The 20,379-nt window shown below is 44.9% G+C and overlaps 1 protein-coding gene and 1 non-coding gene across 2 annotated transcripts; both read right to left on the minus strand.

Annotated features, from left to right (window-relative positions):
* Positions 1-9,313: 9,313 nt before the first annotated feature.
* On the minus strand, positions 9,314-17,725 carry LOC144118810 (uncharacterized). The gene is made up of 12 exons (XM_077651622.1): positions 17,653-17,725; positions 16,453-16,557; positions 15,759-15,854; positions 15,450-15,545; positions 15,141-15,236; positions 14,832-14,927; positions 14,526-14,618; positions 11,096-11,206; positions 10,969-10,997; positions 10,747-10,872; positions 10,572-10,685; positions 9,314-9,334 (listed from the first exon to the last, which is right to left on the minus strand). Exons 1-12 carry the CDS (start codon positions 17,723-17,725, stop codon positions 9,314-9,316), a joined length of 1,056 nt encoding a protein of 351 aa, XP_077507748.1.
* Positions 17,726-19,475: 1,750 nt separating this feature from the next.
* TRNAP-CGG (transfer RNA proline (anticodon CGG)) lies at positions 19,476-19,549 on the minus strand. Its single transcript has one exon. It is a non-coding gene; the product is annotated as a tRNA-Pro (tRNA).
* Positions 19,550-20,379: the final 830 nt, after the last annotated feature.

Consider the following 20,379-nt stretch of genomic DNA (forward strand, 5'->3'; position numbering starts at 1 on the left):
GAAGTATTACCGGATTCAGTTTACAAGCAGCCGAAGTAAAGGTTCTGGCGTACGCTGATGACATTGCTGTGTTTGCCGTTGACGAGGGAGGCATAAGCGAGGCCGTTCAATGTGTACGAGATTTCAGCCAAGCTACTGGAAGCGGGGTTAACTGGTCGAAGTGCCTCGGACTTTGGCACGGAAGGTGGGCATCTACGCCGGAGCGGTTTGCCAGCGTGCCTTGGACGACGACGCCAGATAAATACTTGGGCGTTCCACTCGCTGCTTACCGTGACAGTGAACAGTATTGGACAGGACAGATTAAAGAGATACGGGAAAGAGCTGATAAGTGGAAAGGAACGACCTTGTCCATTTTCGCCAGAGCCACTGTTTGCAACTTGTTCTTTATCAGCAGGCTCTGGTACGTCATGCAGGTGTTGCACTGTTCACGGTTAAGTATTCAAAAGCTACACCGAATTTTCGCCATCTTTGTCTGGTCGTCTGAATGGGAGCGCTGCAGCCGGACCAACCTGTTCCGACGGGTTCAAAACGGCGGGCTGGGACTGGGCCATTTGTTTTTGAGACAGCTGGTCAATCGTTTTTTGTTTCTTCAGGACACAAGAGACCCGTTTTTGCGTACCGTATGCCAAGTTAGGCTGCGGCATCTGCTTCCAGAGTACATAGTCGGAACTGCTGACGTTTACAGTAGGGTCACCGGTTTTTGCCGGGAAATCGTAGCCAGTGTAAGGTTTCTTTCCGCGCGGTTTTCAAATGACTTTCTGTCGACTGTGAAACGAAAGAAACTGTACCGTGCTTTGTGCGATGTAGTTTTCCCGGTGCCCTTGTACAGGGCCTTGTACAGTGGAGGCCAAGGCAAAGATGTTTTAAAGAGAGTTAAAAACATGCAGGTGCCATCAGGAACCAAAACTTTCTTTTTTAAGCTGCACACCGGAACCTTACCGGTTAAAAAATTTTTAGAGGGAAAGGGATTATTTTTACCCTGGGGTTCTCACTGTTTAATTTGCAGAAAGCCTGAAACAATAGACCATGTATTTTTACACTGTTGGGAAGGGGTTTATTTTTGGGATGTATAACAGCGAACCTTAAAGAAAGAATTTCCACTAGACCCGTATGGCATCCGTTACTTATGTGTTGAAAATGAGGATGGGGTGCCTTATGATTTAATAATGCTGACGGGCCTCCACTGTATATGGCGCTCGAGAATGGCAGGCTTTCATTGTGACAGAGACGCAAGACCTGCCCGAATCTACTTTCGAGAAAGTATGGACATGTTTCTGGCCATTCAGAAGGCCGCAGCGGAGCCTCCGGAGTGGCTCTCAAGACTAGAGCCACTCTGTACACTGCGTGAATTTTAAGTTGACGAAGCCAGACTCATGCTGGCTGACTTCGAGTCGGGTGTACATAGCGTTTGTCTTTTGTTGATTGTTTGTTATGTGCAATTTTCTGTGTCAAAGCCAGGCAATAAAGAAAAAAAAAGTCGCCGTAGCTCAGTTGGTAAGAGCACCGGACGCGATATTCGGAGGTCGCGGGTTCGGATCCCACCGGCGGCATGCTTGTTTTTTTGTGCTGCTTTATAAGTAATTTTCTTTAAGCAATTTATTATTCGAAGTAATATTACCCCACTGATAAGCACAACACATTAAAAAAAATAAATAACGTTCCCCTATGCACCTCGGTTTCGGTGACTGTTGGCTCCCTTTAAAAGTATATATATATATATATATATATATATATATATATATATATATATATATATATATGTTATAAGCCGGCGCGGTGGCTGAGTGGTTATGGCACTCGGCTGCTGGCCCGAAAGACGAGGGCTCAATCCCGGCGCGGCGGTCGAATTTGGACCGCGGCGACATTCTAGAGGCCCGTGTACTGTGTGATGTCAGTGCCCGTTAAAGAACCCCAGGTGTTCAAAATTTCCGGAGGCCTTCACTACGGCCTCCCTCATAACCTGAGTCGCTTCGGGACGTTTAACCCTCATATACAGAACTGTAGTAACGACTATGCGGCTAAACGAAGTCGTGCCACGTCCCAGAGTGACTCTTCAACTGCGGAAGACACCGGTTGCAGTTTTTGAGAGCGCCGGAATGAGACGCTGCGTAGACGACGTGCCGAGGAAACAAAGCTTTCGCAAATCAAACAGCGTTAACCAGAGCTACACCACAGCCAATTTTTTATATGATTATGATATGGGGTTCACAATAAAGCCCTGACGAGAGTAGCATCTTGGTTACAGTGCTGATGAGTTGCGAAACACCCTCAGCGGCGGCATCGATGTGAAATCGGCTAGTCTTAGCGACGACTAGGGCAGCCAAGGAGCAGATAGCGCAGTTCGTCGCTCGGCGCATTCGCAAGCGGCGTCGTTGCCGAAATGTCGGCTCGCTCGCTGATTGGTTCAGCTGTTTGCGACTCGCAGTCGCGAGGCTGCAAAATAGTGCAGAACCGACTGGCTCCCGACTGTCGTTATAACGCGAAAGCTTTACTGGCCGCGAACTTGCGATTTCGCCGTGGCCGCACTCGGAGGGGACACATGACATCACAACGCGCGCCTATCCGAGGATATTTCTCTCTCTCTCGCTCCTTAGTCACAGCTGCGCATGCGCCACTAGTAGCACCGAGCCACAGGTGTTAGGCCGCTGCGCTGCGCCGCGCCTTTTTTCCAAATTCAACTTTCAATTTTGTCTTTCTTCTCTCCCTCCACCCTTTATTCCTTTCTCTTTGGCGCGGTTCGGGTGTCCGCCGAGATATGTGATACGGTTACTGTGCTTTGCTAAAGCCCCTCAATAGTCTTCTTTGAGGGGCTTTATGCTTTGCGCGCTCGCCGCGCTATCTGGCATGACGTCACACCGCGCGACTCGCCGCTGCCGCCGCCGTTTGGTATGACGTCAGGCCGCGTTTCTGGTCGTTGCGCTCTCCTCTGCTCGCTTCTCCAGCTGCGTGGCATGCCTGATAACATACCGGAGCATTGAGAAGCAGAGCTCGCGTGCACCGCAACCGCAGTTGTGTCGTCTTTAATGCGACAACAACATAGCTAGACAGCCAGACTAACCTGGACTTGCAATCAAGATTAACCAAGGCTAATCATGATACGTCTCAGCTTTCGGTACGCATATCCTGGCATAGCAGAGCTAAGCCACTGCCAATATTTTTTCCACCAACGCGATCGTTTTTGATTCTCGCTTTTCGACCAAAACGGTCGCGCGACCTCTGCGACTTTTAAGTGTGAATTGGCCCTAGGCGTCCTCCAAGTTTAAATTTTTTAGCCGGAGCTACAAAAATTGAAAATTGGTTGTTGGGGAACGGAGGTGGCGCAGTACCTTTCTCACGTATCGGCAGACACCTGAACCGCACAGTAAGAAAAGGGGTAAAGGAGGAACTGAAAGAAGAAAGGAAGAGGTACCGTAGTGTAGGACTCCGGAATAATTTCGACCACCCACGGATCTTTAACGTGCACTGATAACGCGCAGCAAACGGGCACAGGCACTCCGGCTCAGTAGCCGAACGCTTGAACCACTGAGCCACCACGGCGGGTCGTGTACAGCTTGAAAAAAAAATGAAAATGGTTTTTGGGGAAAGGAATTGGCGCAGTATCTGTCTCGCCTATCGGCGCACACCTGAACTAAAGCCCCTCCATGACGTTTTTTTCCGACCAGTTTAAGTACCGCCAACTTCCCCTCCCCCACGGCTCTTCCTTCTCACACAGCCTTCCGACTTCCGGCCTAGAACGGAAGCGCTGCCATTTTGTTTTTCGGTTCTCGGTGCGATGTTGTGCTTGGAGGCTGTGGCTGCGTTGCATCGCTGCTGTTTTCATCCATCGTCGTATTGCTGTTTTGGTGCTATTTTTTTAAACAGTGTCGGAAAAAGAGGCACATCGCGCTAGTGGTTTGTGTCCGCATACGATGATTACACTGTGGGAAGAGCGTCAAAATTTCTGACCGTTCAAGCCACGAAGTTGACCGACGCCGAGGGACAGGGATCGGAGCCGCTGCTTGTTGATGCCGTGGGACGCTTTCGCACCTCGCAAACACCGGTGCTCTCGAATTATGTGCTTGCATCACAGATTTATATTCACTAGATCAACGTCTCGGAAAAACGATGTGCGCTTTGTCCGAACGGGAGCACTTTTTTTTGCCTTGTCTGCCAGCTGTTTTGATGCGGCTACATCGGTGTTAAAAATTTGTTTCAGCTAAGACAGCAAAACGTATTTAACCAGTAGCTCATATCACTGGCCCTGTGCTGCCCTGCAGCCATGTGAGGGCAGGCTGCATTGTGTCCCGTCTATCAATCTCATATTTAGGTCGATGTGCTGCTGACGCAGAAGTGATGCACCTAGGAAGCCCTGCGAGTTTGTTTCGCATGATCCTCGGCTGCTCGCATGTTGAGCGCTACAATACTGATGTATTCTGAGTAGTGATGTATTGGAAAATGAACTCAAAAGGGGCAACGTATTGTAAGTGGCACAGTGGCACTCAAATGGAAGCCTCTACTGGCAGAAGAAAGATTCTGCGCAAGTGAAATAAAGCGCAAGGAAGCATATTTTATGAAAAAAGAAGGCAACAGAATGTGTCAGTGACACATCAGACTATAACAGTGAAAACATTTTCTCACACACAGTGATGACAGTCCCCTGTACCCCACTTTTTCCTATCTGATTTTCATACCCTTTTGATCCTCTACTGGCAAAAATATTTAAATGTGCTTGCTCCTCGAATAAAGTCAAATTTCCGCTCAGCCCATCTTGCCATCACTTGTTAACGCCCCTTTTGCGCAACCTATCTATCCATCGTACTGAACAAACTTGCCCAACAGCGCATCCACAGATAGGCACTCGCAGCTCATGGGAGGTTAACAGGCATAGTAGGAGGTACATCACACGACGAGAAGCAGTCAACTCTTATAGGCCATTAGGTGCTTCGAACAGCACTGGATTGTTTTACAGGTAACTGAAATCAGGGTGATGCATTTCTGGTAATGGTCTTGAAGATTTTGTCCAGTTTTCACTTTACCGTGCCCCACCATGTACAAAAAATGTACATCAGGAAGTTTCTCTTTCTGAATAACTGTTCTTCTACATGAATTATTATGCACAACCGCTTTATGGACAGTTTTTCTTAGGAAACGCAGATTCCATATTAAGGGGGTACGATCGTGCAGAACTGAAGTAGTAGGGCACGGCATACACAACTTAAAATAACTGTTGCTTACACACGGGCAAAAACCTCAATCAGAACCAGCATGCAAATAATACAGTACACATCTTGTTTTTTCCATCATTTAATAATTCCCACAAACTTAAATTTGAAGTTCAACATGACAGCAAGAAGCTTAGAAATAACTGTATTGACATACAGCTCAAGAAAAAAGCTGCAAATGACCGTCAAAGGCATTTACAATCCAAACACCCTTCGACCAGTGTGACTGTCTGTGTTTTGTTTATTAAAATATATTGCAGAGTAGGTTGACTCGAAGCAGGAGTGAGTACAATGAAAAAAGTACAGGCATCCAAACAACACAAGCAGCAACAGTAACAAAATACATCAAGACATTAACAGTTAAAAAAATGCGACAACAGCTTTACAGATGCATTACAGCCACATTAGAGAGGTCTCACAAAATAAATATCTAGGAATTGCTCTTAACCAATTAACCTGGGGCACTCGTATTTCTGAGATCTGTTCAGCAGCATTCTCTAAGCCTTGTTTCTTGAGACGTAAATTAAAACATGCTCCTAAAAATATTAAGCATTTGGCTTACACAACTTTTGTCAGGTCCAAACTTGAACATTCTTCTGAAATTTTGGACCCGCACACCAAGAAACATATCTATCAACTAGACCTCATCCAGAGGAAGGCAGTACGTTTCATTTTTCATAAATATAAAAGTTCTGACTCCCCAACACAGCTCATGAAAGACAATAACATTCCGTTGCTCCGTACGCACAGAAAACTTAACCGTATTTCTTTCCTTCATAAAATTATTGCAGGTAAGCTCAGCATTTATCCCCCTTCATTCCTCAGGAACTCCACGGCTTGAAGGACCCGCCATAGCAAGGAGCACTCCTTACAGCCCCTTTTTCCTAAAACAAACGCATTCAAGCACAGTTTCTTCCCTCAAACAATAGCAATTTTAATGCACTCCCTGAATCGATTCACTACCTGATTACACAAGGTATTCCGAGGCCCAATTGGGAACAGTTGGGGATAAGCGTTAATGGAGAATACCTTAATAATCTGTGATTCGCTGATGACATTGCTTTGCTGAGTCACTCGCGAGATAAATTGCAAAGCATGGTCAATGATTTAGACAGGCAAATCAGAATGGTTGGTCTCAAAATTAACATGCAGAAAACCAAAGTAATGCTCACCAGCATAGCAAGGGAACAGCAGTTCACAATTACGAGCACGGTACTGGAAGTGTTACAGGAATACCAGGGCCGGATTAAGAAAAATGAAGACCCTGGGCCCATCGTTATACGTGTTATTCTATAAATATGCAATAGATATATATATATAATACTTAAGGCAATACAAACACCATAAAAATGCACTAGAATACAGTTGAAAATTTAGGAACTGTAATTAAAAAACACTATTTGAAAATATTTTCTCTAAAGGTAAGACAAGCAAGGACGACACCAAATAAACGTGGCACTAGCAAAAACAACAAAAATACAGTTCTTTATAAACACGCTAAATATCACAAGAATAACAAACAAGACGAACAACGGAGATTTGAATATCTTGAATTACACTTCTCGGCGTTTCATTGGCAACGTGCAGGCTGGGAGGCGACACAACGAACTTATTGGAACTATTCATGTACTATAGCGCAAACAGTCCTCTTTTAAAATGGCATCTTTCGCGCCTTCGCTTTGGCGAAATCAGATATAGTCTGTTTGAAGGATAGATCGCAGAGGAGGTCACTTTCAGTGTACATGATAGCAAGCGAGTTCACCTTGTCGTCAAGGAGGCTCGAAAGAAGGCGATTTTTTATCAGCGACAACTTGGAAAGCGATCATCCGGTCTCGCAGTTTGCCACGGGTATGCTGAAGTACATTCACAAAGCAATAGCAAGGTTCGGAAACACATCAATAAGCTTTTTTTCGTGTAGCAACTTGATTATACTCAGGGGACTCGTGTGCTGGCACACAGAGTTGTGCAGAAAGTTCGCAAACTTAACGATTTCAGCACAAAATGTTGGCTCCAAATCAGTTTTGTAGGTTTTCACCTACTTCTCAGCCTGCTGTGCCAGAGAGGCCTCGCTCCCAACTTCTGTCACCGGTTTTAAGAATCCGAACCTTTCGCAGAGTTCAGTGTAGGCAGCCTTTCGCACTCGCAAAGCGGAGCCTAGACTGTCTAGTAAAACAGTGGAGGTCTCTACGATAAACTTTTTTCTACCTTGTAGCGCACTATCGCTTTTTCAGTCCCGGTGTTTACTCAAAACGATGTGTTTGCCCTCATCCAGATAACATTGATTGGTACATCGCGTGCGTGCTCTCTCTTCGAAGGTATCAAAGAGACGTCGCAAAGAATTAACAAAGCCTTCTAGAGAGCTCAGCAGGTGTACAGCAGTTGGAATGTCTAGGCCTGGTTTCTGAAGGCTACGCTCGTTTTGTCGAAGCGCTCCAAGATTTCACTGCAGAAAATCGCCATGAATGCAGTCTCTAGTTTTGTAATTTTCTTGAAGAGAGCGTGCGCTTCGTTCCCAGTGTCCCCGTTTTCTTCCTCGTTCCTGAATATAGCTTGAAGGCAACACAAGACTGCATTGAAAATTTTCAGAACGGCCTTACATGATTGACCGTGTCTTGACTACCTGGTCTCGGAGAAACGTTTGAAAACAAACTGCTGGCCAGTTCTGCCCATGCTGTCCAAAAGATACCTCCATCGCTTAGGTGAGGAAGCAAAGAACACAGACAGTCTCTGAATTAGAGTGAAAAATTTGACTGCCTCAAGGCAACTGTCAGCGCTACACGCGCGAACTAAGTTCTGTGAATGACCAGCACACGGAATGGAGACTGCCAATTCGTTCAGGTGTTTGATTTGAGCTTGCAGTCCTTTGTATTTTCCTGACGCATTACTCGCATTATCATAAGCTTGGCTCCTACAGTCATCAATTGAGATGCCATTGGTCGTCAAGAGGGACATCACGGCATCGAAAAGATACAAGTCGGTATGTGATTCAATTGAAAGAGATCCAAGAAAGCGTTCGTATACTTTCCCATTTAAACAGTATCGTAAAACAAATGACAGCTGATCAACGCTAGTAAGGTCTGGAGTCGAATCAACAATTAAAGACAAGTATTTTGCATGTTTCACTTCGTCAACGAGACGTTCCTTGACAGCCTTTGCGATATGGTCGATAAATTCATCCCAAATGGTTTTTGACAGATACCATGGGTGACCTTTTCCTTTGTTCCCATAGCGTTTCATGTGCTCCTCTAGAAAGGAATCAAACTTGGCAATGGCCTCAAGCACTCCCATATAATTGCCATTTCTCGGTGAACCAAAAATCTCCTCACTGTCCCTAAACGCTAGGCTGCGTTCAGCTAGAAGCTTAACTACAACAACTACGCGCTTCAACACCTCTACCCAGTAAGCGGTCTCAGTGACAAAATGCTTGACCAGCTCCTTGCCAATTGTGCTGCTCGGGTTAGAGTGGGCGAGCCATGCTGCCATGTAGTTCCGGTGCTCGACGCTAATTAATAATAATAATATTGTGCGCAAACCTTTTCTTCTGCTCTTTTAAGGGTAACGAAGTAGATTCCAAGAGAAGGCAAACGTAGCAGGGGGCGGCAGAAGGTTAGGTGGGCGGTTGAGATAAGGAAGTTCCCAGGCATATGGTAGGCGTATCTGGCAAAGGACCGGGTTAATTGGAGAGATATGGGAGAAGCCTTTGCCCTGCAGTCAGTGTAGTTAGCCTGATGATGATGATGACCTTCACATTATTGCACTGGCAGCCTGATGCATCCCAAAGCTCTTGCTCCCACATTTCGGTCCCAAGTCATGTTGTTTCGATATAGTTTCATTTTTGTTCTTGCAGAAAATATGGACTCTGGTTCTCAAGAAGCAGGTCACGAGCTTCTGGGGCACACTGTGACAAGATGGTATTGTTGTAGATATATGTGTCATAATTTCTTTCTTAATGTGCTCCAGTGTAGCCCTGTTGTTAAGGATGCTCTCAGTATTCAACATGAAGGCAGCTTCACAAAACTTGAACAATTCAAGTGCTGCCTTTGATGGGGATACAAGGGGCATGCTACCAGGCACAAAAGACTTGACACGTAACCAGCTGTTTTCGGGGAGGTTCAGACTGCTACCTGTGATGGCTGCAGCACAATCATGGCATGTCTTAAAGTTCTTCTTCACCTGGCTAACTGCATAGCCACATATGTACATAAAACCCTCCTCAACATCCATTACCTCCAAGGAGTCCGTTGTAGGGTGTAGTATGACACCAGAGTAGGCTTGTTCGGCTCTGTCTGAAACCCCTACCAGTGCCTCACCATCCGAACATGCATAGCTGCCTCTGGGGTTAGGACGCAGAAATTGAGAAAGCGTAGCACTGCGCAATACAAATTTAAACTCTCGTGGTGAAGGAACAGCATTCTTCATTCTGAGCGTAGCAAAAAAGTTTTCTAGTGCATCCTGCCCAAAACGCGACAGCAAAACAAACAGAAACTTCTCCTTCACCACCAGATGCTCTTGAAGCTGCATTGCTGACATGGTTGTGAGAATAATACCTGTCTGCACCGGTTTCCATGAGCCATCATACGCAGATATCTTCAACCCCTCAAAAAGTCTGATGATCTCTAAGAAGAACAACTCTCCTTGCAAACCCAGATGTCTCTCAGCCTGGTTTTTTGTTCTGGATGTAATTAAGGAAAACCAGCTATAGACCTTATCTATAAACCAGGCGGTTGTTTCTGCCTCTTTGTCTGGGTTCCCATGTTTTGCGTGGTAATAAATTGCAGCGGCTGTGTCGTGGTTTAGCAATGTGTACGCTGGGCCAACTTTCATTTTCTCGTAGTGCCCTGGATTGAGGCACTTCTTTTTTAGTTTTGGAGCAAGCCGAAACTCACTCTCCGCTTCCAATTCTATCAGTTGTTCGACATACTCAATGAAAACCTCGGCTGTGGGAAGATTGTTCTTCTGTACCACATCAGCTGGGAGGTATATCTTGTGCCCTTTAGTGAGATGGCCTCTAATGTTCTTCAAGAAGTGAGGTGCATCGGCAAGAAAGTAGAGACGTCTAGATGCATCACTCGGATGTGGCACATAGCAGTCTCGCTTTGAGTTCTTTGTTATACCTATCCCATACAACCTCCAAACAGCCTGGTTGCAAGGCCCCATGTCGCTGACGACAGCATGAACCCTCACACCGACACCTTCGCACGCGCAGATTATGGCATTGATCTTTTCCTTCACAGTCTGTGCATGAAAGGAGTGGCCGGTGAATTCGTATGCCACAGTTTGTTTCCATCGGGTGGAAATGCCTCCTAACATAAACACAAGAGCATGTGTTGCATAGCAGGACTCAGGCAGTGCGCTGTTGGCCAGTGGTACAGATAGCCTCCCGAGCAGCATGTTGGTTGATGAGTCGAAGTCCAGGCTTTTAGTTAGTTGCATTTCATCATACATCAGAACTGCATGACATTCCTGCCCTGAAAGTTGGCCCATCTATGAAGCAGAAAAAAAAAATTAAGAGTGTGTCCCGGATATTCTCAAACAAGGCACATACCTTGGCTCTGAGGAGATCGATGACCTCTGACAGTATTCCTGGGACAAACTTGAATCCCTCTATTTTGCGCTGCAAGGTACGTTCAGAGGGGAGCGGAATCCCAAGTTCTCGCGCCACACTGTATCCCTGTGACCGGCAAGCAAGTTTCAGCTTGAGCGCCTTCGCAATACTTTGAGAGCTCCAAGCTGAACCTCGCATAGTAGCTTTTTGTAAGCAGGTCACCTGGTCATCATTCAGGTAGTCTGAAATACCTGCATGTACAATACAATGTCGTGAAAATACATGTTTTTGTTACATGGAAGTAAGCTTTAACCAGCAGTGATTTCTGGTAAATAAAAGCACAGGTTACCTTGTCTGAGATTCTTGTTTTCATTTTCCAATGAAGAAACTTTTCGCTGTGCTAACGACAGCTTTCGTTTCAGGTCTCTGACCTCATCCTTTAGGGCATCACAGTCTGCTCCTGCAAACAAACAGATACGAGCTGGGTCAACGCCCATGACCCCGTAGTTGACAGCTCACTGGGTTGAGATACGTTATTTTCGCTCACAGTGCTAGCCAATTCATTGCAGTAGACGTGTCTGCCATAACAAGTGTACACTCCGGCAACACGCTGCACTTGATCATGTCTCAAACCTGCAGGTACTCAATGTAGTACATATGGACCTATCGCTGAACTGTGTCATGAGCTGGAAGGTCTCGTGTCTTATATTTGCGTTCTTCCAAGCTTCTGGTGCGGTCGAGGTCATAAGGCATTGCGTATAGAAGGTGGCCACTTTTTCTAGCACAATCTCCCCTCCGTCTTTCAACAGATGTGCTTTTACCTGATCCTCCCCAGCTGCTTTTGCCCTTTGCATTGCACCTAAGGCTTTCTTTACTTCCTCTTTCGTTACTGGCAGGATGACGCATTGCTGTGCACTACTGTCTCTCTCATTAACGTTCTGATTACATCGGCTACTGCATAGATTTGTGTAGAACTCTGACTACGTTAACCATTTTATCCATATTGCTTAAGACATTGCCCTCCTTGTCTATATATGTCTTGTATATGTGGTTTCTACCTCTGCCTAGTGTCTAGATTCCTATTCACTGCTTTTAGGCTACCTCCGTTCTTTAGAGCATGCTCAATTCTCTCCGTATTAAACTTACTTATGTCGGCTATCTTGCGCTTATTTATTAACTTTGATTGCTCTGCTAATTCTATTCTGTTTGTAGGGTTAGGCCCCCTCATGCTTTGATGTTTCTTCAGAATCAGAATCAGTCTTTATTTGTTAATATTGTACATACGTACAGTATATCATACAGAAGGAGGTCCCGAAGTCAAAAACTGTAATGGGACCTCCTAATCAAATACATCGTGTAAAACATTTAACAGGTTCGACAGACCAGATGCATATGAGAAATTGAATATATACATATGGGGTACAACTTAAAGGAGACACATAGGAGAGAAATAAACACTATTAAAAAGCTATTACAAAAGTCCAGGAAACATACTGAATTATATACCATACTGAATAATAACGAAGGTTAGGAGGCAGTGCAAAATACATGTAAGAAGAAAAGGAAACGAATTAATCACAATGAGGGCTCTTAGCTAAGAATTGCTTGTTTAAAGTGTGCTTTAAAGTTGAAGATTGAATGAATATTTTTTAGTTCTAATGGTAGAGTGTTCCAGACAGTAACCAACGAGAAATGAATTGCCTGTTTCCCGTAATTGGTGCGTACTTTAGGCAGGACCATATTGTTATTGAGTGCAAACCGGGTTATGTTGTCGTTTACAAGATAACACTGTGGTATGAGAGGAAGAAAAATTATATTGTTGAGAAGTTTGTACATGACAATGCCAAGAGAGTATCTAAGCAGCTGTGATACGGAGAGGATGTTATTATCCTGAATAATAAGTGCTGCATCGATGTAAAAAGAGCTATAGGTAAATATACGAATGGCTTGATTTTGAAATATCTGCAATGATTTAAGATGAGTAGCATATGTGGTTCCCCAGCATACTATACAGTAACTGATGTGTGGGTGTATAAATGCGTAATATAAGGATATTAGTGTGCTGTTAGAAAAGTATGGACGGGCTTTAATAAGGATTCTCAAACCGTATGCCATTGTCTTCTTTATATTGGTAATGTGTTTATGAAACTTCAGATTACTGTCCAAATACACTCCCAGAAATAATGCGAACTCGCTAGCCTCTATGAGATGTTGACTAATTGAGACAGGAGGAATGGAAAGTGACTGGCGTTGATATGGAGGGGCTTTAGCGTTGATGTGAGCTGAAAACAACAAACTTTGTTTTACTGGAATTGATGGTTAAACTGTTTTGATTGCACCAAGATAGAAGGTTGTCCAGGTCATGATTAAGTTTTGATACGAGATTAGTAACGCTTGCATCTGAGTTGTAAATTGTGGTGTCATCAGCATATAATATCCAGTTGGAGGAACCGAAGCACTTTGGTAAGGTATTAATATAAATTAAAAATAAGAGCGGAACCAGAATAGAACCTGTCACCCTTCTTAAAGACCGGAATAATCTTTCCACGCTTTAGTTCATGTGGAAAAATACCTGATTTAAACATCAGGTTCACAATATGTGATAGGACGCCACTAATTAGATGTGCAATCATCTTTATATGAACAGGATGTATATTATCAACGCCAGGACTTGTTATTTTCAAATTACGGATAATGTCAATTATTTCCTGTGGTGTGGCTGGAAAGAGAAAGAAAGAGTGGGGGAGGCGACTGGATAAAAGAGGTTAGAGAGCTTCCTTAGGAGGCTTGTTGCTCTCATTAAAGAAACAATTAAAAGCAGTTGCAATTTCCTTTGCGTTACTGTACTCGACACCGTTATGTTGGATCAAAGTTATATCTTTTCACTCAGCGTTTCTTCCTAGAAATGAATTAACTATTTCCCACTTTTTCTGCATATTGTTGCCACACTCATGAAATTTTTGTTGATAATAGGTCCTTTTAGTTGTTTTTAATAATGCAGTCAAGGTATTCTTATATTTCTTGTAACGAGCAAAAAGTTTAAGGTTGAAAGGTTGCCTTTTTTTTGTACAAATTTCCTTTTTTGCGCATAGCCTTAAGAAGCCTCTCTGTGAGCCAAGGGTGCTGTGGCGAGGCTAGTTGTTTTTTGCACTTTCTTATTTCTGACTGAGAATGAAGTAATGAGGTCAGAGGTGATAAAAACTGCGAATAAGCTTCTTGTGGATCATGCAAACCTTATTCGACTGCCAGTCAGCCTCAGCCACTGCAGTCAAGAAATTTTCTTTATCCAAGACAATCTTACTGTATATCGTTTTTCTATGGTTTTGAGCTGTACTAGGAAAGCGCAAGAATATCGGGAAATGATCTGTGATTTCTATTTCAAGGACGCCGGCTTCTGGAAGGGATAATAAATTACTCAAAGCGTGATCAATCAGATCTTTCGTCTCCTGAAATTGCTTGCCGGTATCCTGTTGAACTCTCTTACCCATACATATATACATGCATAAATGTGTCAAATTGTCACAATATATCGCAAAATCGATGCACCTGAAGAGCTTCATTTAAATTTTGCATAACGGAGTATCCTAACTGTCGCAAATTTTTTGCCTTTATAATAAGTTTCCCATATATTAGCTTGTAGCAAACTTTTGCAGTCTTATTTTCGCAGTGTTGCCAACAGCATGCCTTAAAAAGTTACTTCATTCTGTGACCCACGTGGTCTATCCACTCCTTTACTGTAGTGAGCTATACATACAACCATCATTCATATGTGAGCTCACCTGCAAGATCGAAATGCTGGCTACGCACGGCTGGAATTGCTGCCTTGGGCTTCAGCAGCGACTGGCCAGGAAGAGGTTTCGGGGTAGCAGGCACTGAAAGTTGTGTGCGGAAAACAGTCACTGAAAGCTTCCAGGAGACTTCACGCACTGACATGTCATGCTGATTGGTCAGGGGTTGTTACCATAACGCCAGCTGTTAGTGCTGGTATTTTAACGCCTGATCCAAAGCTACAAGCATCCGCACAAATCATCCCTGACATTAACATTATGAGGAACACATGCAACCACCATTCAATAAGGTCTCACCTGCAAGCTCGAATTGCGGGCTCAGACCAAGTGCTGGAGCTGCTGCCTTGGGCCTCAGCAGCGACTGGCCAGGAAGAAGTTTCGGGGTAGCAGGCACTGAAAGTTGTGTGCGGAAAACAGTCACTGAAAGCTTCCAGGACACTTCACGCACTGACATGTCATGCTGATTGGTCAGGGGTTGTTACCATAACGCCAGCTGTTAGTGCTGGTATTTTAACGCCTTACCCAAAGCTACAAGCATCCGCACAAATCATCCCTGACATTAACATTATGAGGAACACATGCAACCACCATTCAATAAGATCTCACCTTCAAGCTCGAATTGCGGGCTCAGACCAAGTGCTGGAGCTGCTGCCTTGGGCCTCAGCAGCGACTGGCCAGAAAGAAGTTTCGGGGTAGCAGGCACTGAAAGTTGTGTGCGGAAAACAGTCACTGAAAGCTTCCAGGAGACTTCACGCACTGACATGTCATGCTGATTGGTCAGGGGTTGTTACCATAACGCCAGCTGTTAGTGCTGGTATTTTAATGCCTGACCCAAAGCTACAAGCATCCGCACAAATCATCCCTGACATTAACATTATGAGGAACACATGCAACCACCATTCAATAAGATCTCACCTGCAAGCTCGAATTGCTGGCTCAGACCAAGTGCTGGAGCTGCTGCCTTGGGCCTCAGCAGTGACTGGCCAGGAAGGAGTTTCGGGGTAGCAGGCACTGAAAGTTGTGTGCGGAAAACAGTCACTGAAAGCTTCCAGGAGACTTCACGCACTGACATGTCATGCTGATTGGTCAGGGGTTGTTACCATAACGCCAGCTGTTAGTGCTGGTATTTTAACGCCTGACCCAAAGCTACAAGCATCCGCACAAATCATCCCTGACATTAACATTATGAGGAACACATGCAACCACCATTCAATAAGATCTCACCTGCAAGCTCGAATTGCTGGCTCAGACCAAGTGCTGGAGCTGCTGCCTTGGGCCTCAGCAGCGACTGGCCAGGAAGAGGTTTCGGGGTAGCAGGCACTGAAAGTTGTGTATGAGAAAACAGCAAAGCGATGCTTTCCAGAGGAATTCAATTACAGAAATGTGTTTCAGATTAAATTTTAGAGTTGTGACTGTATTTATTAGTAATTGCTAGAAACAAAACTCCGAGGCTAGGCCATGAAATCAGCAGTAGTATGTGATGTAAAGAAAGTGGATCCTGACTATATACTTAAGATATACGTGCACACCGATCAAGTGTTAACTGAACTGCCCTTAGTAACATAGTTTCATGAGCGTGGCTTTTTGGGCCTGTTGGTTCACGATCAAGCAAGAGACTATAGCGCAGAGTAGACAGGACACAGAAGAAACAATCAAAACAACACGAGCGCTGTAGTGTAGCGCTCGTGTTGTTTTGATCGTTTCTTCTGTGTCCTGTCTACTCTGCGCTATAGTTTCTTGCTAGTTTCATGAGACCTGCAGTGCACGGCATGCTGTACATTACAAGTATATTTCTCATGCTGTAAATTGACCTACCAATTTTGATTATGGGTGCCACTGCAATTTATGCCCCGGTCAATGTAGTCAGCGAGGAAATGATTTATGTTCATGTAAAGCTTTGTAGTAAAGGCTAAAATACCTTGCACTGATGATGTGGCCAGCAGCGCAAGGGGTTGACGGATTCCCTCCTGTGCACGAGGTGACACGGGGGGGCTGTTGTGAGGCAAGCTGCTTGGAAATCCGTCTGCAGTTACAGTAGTGAGGACTTCTGTTTACTCAAAAATAAGCCAGGCTCGATCACTGAATTCTAAGTTCTTGATATGCGAGTACGGAGTTTCAGAACATGCCTTCGGGTCGCGTGCTTTCTTTTCCACCTTCTGCAGTTGTCTCATCGCCACCACCATGCTTCTCTGTGTGTTAGAGCAATGGAACTGTTACATATATGAGGAAAGAGCACAGACTACAATGCACTAATCATACCATTGCATGACACTGGTAACTTTCTTCCAGTTTTGTGAGGTTGATGGCAAAACAGCGAAGGCACAGCAGTGGGCTTCAGCTTCTTTATGCCGTGCTTGAGGAGAATCACAGGCTCAAACTGTTCTGCTGTAAAATGCTCCTGGAAATTTTAACAAAAATGTGGTTACTCCCGAACTGATAAGGGGTGCTTGCACAGCTTGGAAAGGAGAGACTAGAGCAGCCAGAGTTGGTGACTGCTGCGAGTAGGTCCTTTTTGTACAGTACACTTTTGTCGTACACGAAATGAGTGCCAATACGAGAATTTTAAAGGAAACTTTCCCGCTTGAAGGCGACAAATTTTCCACTTGTAACCGCATTTGCTTTAGACGAAAAAGAGCGAAATGCACTGACAAGAAATTCATTGCGAGGAAGGCGTAGCCCCCGGTCCTTAATTCCACTTCTGTACTGCAACTGCATCTTCAGCACCAGTATCAGAATCCCTGTTCAGGCTCCGCGTCGAGCGCCATTGGTGTGCTCTTGGAATTAAAACCCGTCTAATATCGCTCCTGCTTTTTCGGAAAAAAAAACGTCATGTAGGGGCTTTACTAGGAATGAGCAAAAGCATTTGACACCGGAGCACTGTCGACCAACCAAACTGGCATTATGCATGCCACCGTACTAACAATGTTGCACATGTGTTAATCTTGTCTGCATGAGCCCACCGTTAACGTTTACAGCTTTGTCTGACGACCTTTTTGAAGCAGCGAAAAGAGGTAGAAAATTTCACTTACCTCGCAAAGCTTGCTGGACTTATTCGGCGAGAAATCGCTTCGGCCGATGCGATCCAGCCAAACTTTCGTTCGCTTCTTGTCGTGCTTACCCAGGGGCACCGAAAAGAGCCTTTTGCCTTTTCCCGAGCGCGTCGAGCAGCCAAAGGCACAGCACACAGGCATGACCCGCGACGGATCACTACCCGACCCGCTAGGCAGGCGAGTAGTTCACTACTTTGCTAGAGCAAAAATAGAAGAGGCTATGGCTCGAGTCACAGCTCGGACCAAGCTTCCGCCAAGCGCAGAAAAAGTCGATTAGTCTTCTAGAAGCGGAGCAGCGTAGCAGCGTATCAGCGTGATGACACAAGATCGAACGTTGAAGTACGAACCGCCATTTGTTTTTCCTCCGCGCGAGCAGATACAAAATGGACGCCAACTTCCGGCAAAAAAACGAAAACCGGATCCGGAAAAGCCTTATGCGGATACGGAAAAAAGGCGGCGGCACACTTCAAAGCTTGGCGGTACTTAAAAAAGCGGTAGCGTCATGGAGGGGCTTTAACCTGAACCGCACCGTAAAAGAGGGGTAAAGGAGAGAGTGAAAGAAAAAACGAACGAAGATGATTTCGGAATACTTTCGCTCTCCTGGGGATCTTTAACGTGGACTCGCATCGCACAGCACACGGGCGCCTTAGTGTTTCGCCTTCTCGCCTACAGCTTCCGTCTACAAATTCCGTTCACGCCACTCATGAGCAAATAAAGCCTTGCGCCTTAAAAGGAGAATGCACTGCCACGTGCACACAGAGGAGAGTTGAACGATGTCAGAGGAAAGATTGACACAGACGCGTGTGGCAACAACCAGGCCAGTCACAACGGACGCCGGTTATACCAGATACCCCAGCCCTGGCGTAGGCTTCTCGCGCATCGTTCCTGCGTTAGAAGGGCCCTATTCAGTATCACGGAGAGCAAAGCTTTCCCGACACTAAATTCAGCTGACCATTTTAAATAAAAGCAATTTCTGAATTAATTAGTATTTGCTCGAAATTACTGTTCTAAAGAAATTCATTACATTGCTAAATTGCTCGAGCATAAAAGTAATTCATTAAAATGCTAGCTCCCGAGCAAAATCATAAAATTTGCAAAATCATCATATTGCACTTTTATTACAGTGATCAGTTAAAGTAATGTCTGCTCCACACCAGTGCTCTTAACGAAAAGGCACCGCATGTCTTTCCCTCGTTGCCTCGTTGACCCGCTTAAAGGCGTGCCGCTGCATAGTTGGCACAAAAACGGCGGTTTTTCTGCTTGATATGGAAGGCCAGCAGTGATGCAAATATGCGGTTTCAGTGCAAGCAGGAACGTTATTGTCGTTAGAAAAAGATTATTTGACGCTGACAACGAGAACGAGCCGTAACGAGATAGAATAACGACGTAAGTGCGGAAGACTGATAATTGAACAGTTTGCACATCAGACCTAAGAACACGAGAACATCGCACAACCCAGAACGGGTCTCTATATTCATGCTCGTCGCAAGGCACGAAACTTATGTACAGAGAGCACACTGAAGAAAGCATGCGATAAACATTAACGCATATAAAGTGAACACATGTTAGGAATGAATACATATAGAGTGATTGGCAGCAAAAGCAGATCTCTAGTGTCTAGGCGGATATATATATATATATATATATATATATATATATATATATATATATATATATATATATATATATATATATATATATATATATATATATATATATATATATAGCACACAAGGCAAATGAGGTGAGGGGCTCGTTTGACAAACTTAAGGAAGCCAACAGTCACCGAAACGGAGGTGCACAGGGGAATGTTTCCATATTTTCTTAATACCTAGTGCCAAGCAATTAGTTTTAAAGAAGATTACTTATAAAGCAGCAGAAAAAACAATCATGCCGCCGGTGGGATCCGAACCCACGACCTCAGAATACCGCGTCCGGTGCTCTTACCAACTGAGCTACGGCGACGGCTGTCCACTCTGCTGCTGCCATGGGTATTTATGTTTTGTGTGTAAGCGAACATTGAGAGTGTTCACCTGCGCCACCCTCGTCCATAGCGGTGGACGTAGCACGTCCTGTAATACCGGAAGTGTGACGTAGAACGTCATCTAACGGCGAGGACGGAAACTGTGCGAGAGCCCTCTTATGCTGCCTATGGCATCAAGACTGCTAGAACCGAGACCCCCGTTAAGCTATTAGCAGACAAGGCAAACGAAGTGAGGGGCTCGTTTGACAAACTTAAGGAAGCCAACAGTCAACGAAACCAAAGTGCACAGGGGAATGTTTCTATTTTTTATTATATAGTGCCAATCAATTAGTTTTAAAGAAGATTACTTATAAAGCAGCAAAAAAAAACAACCATGCCGCAGGTGGGATCCGAACCCACGGCCTCAGAATATCGCGTCCGGTGCTCTTACCAACTGAGCTACGGCGACGGCTGTCCAATCTGCTGCCTTCGTGGGTATTTATGTTTTCCGTGTAAGCGAACCTTGAGAGTGTTCACCAGCGCCACCCTCGTCCATAGCGGTGGACGTAGCACGTCCTGTAATACAGCAAGTCTGCTGCTTTATAAATATTGTTCTTTGAAACTAATTGATTGGCACTAGATATAAAAAAATAGAAACATTCCCCTGTGCACCTTGGTTTCGGTGACTCTTGGCTTCCTTAAGTTTGTCAAACGAGCCCCTCACTTCATTTGCCTTGTCTGCTAATAGCTTAACGGGGGTCTCGGTTCTGGCAGTCTTGATGCCATAGGCAGCATAAGAGGGCTCTCGCACAGTTTCCGCCCTCGCCGTTAG

This window comes from Amblyomma americanum, chromosome 1 (assembly GCF_052857255.1).
Source record: "Amblyomma americanum isolate KBUSLIRL-KWMA chromosome 1, ASM5285725v1, whole genome shotgun sequence".
Lineage (NCBI taxonomy): Eukaryota > Metazoa > Arthropoda > Arachnida > Ixodida > Ixodidae > Amblyomma > Amblyomma americanum.

Excerpts from the sequence above, each read along its gene's own strand:
- LOC144118810 (XM_077651622.1), bottom strand. The coding sequence starts at position 17,725 with ATGCCTGTGTGCTGTGCCTTTGGCTGCTCGACGCGCTCGGGAAAAGGC. Across the intron at positions 10,686-10,746 it reads TCGATCTCCTCAGAGCCAAG|ATGGGCCAACTTTCAGGGCA; the intron begins GTATGTGCCTTG and ends TCTGCTTCATAG. Across the intron at positions 9,335-10,571 it reads TGCTGCTCGGGAGGCTATCT|CCATCACAGGTAGCAGTCTG; the intron begins GTACCACTGGCC and ends ATTGTGCTGCAG.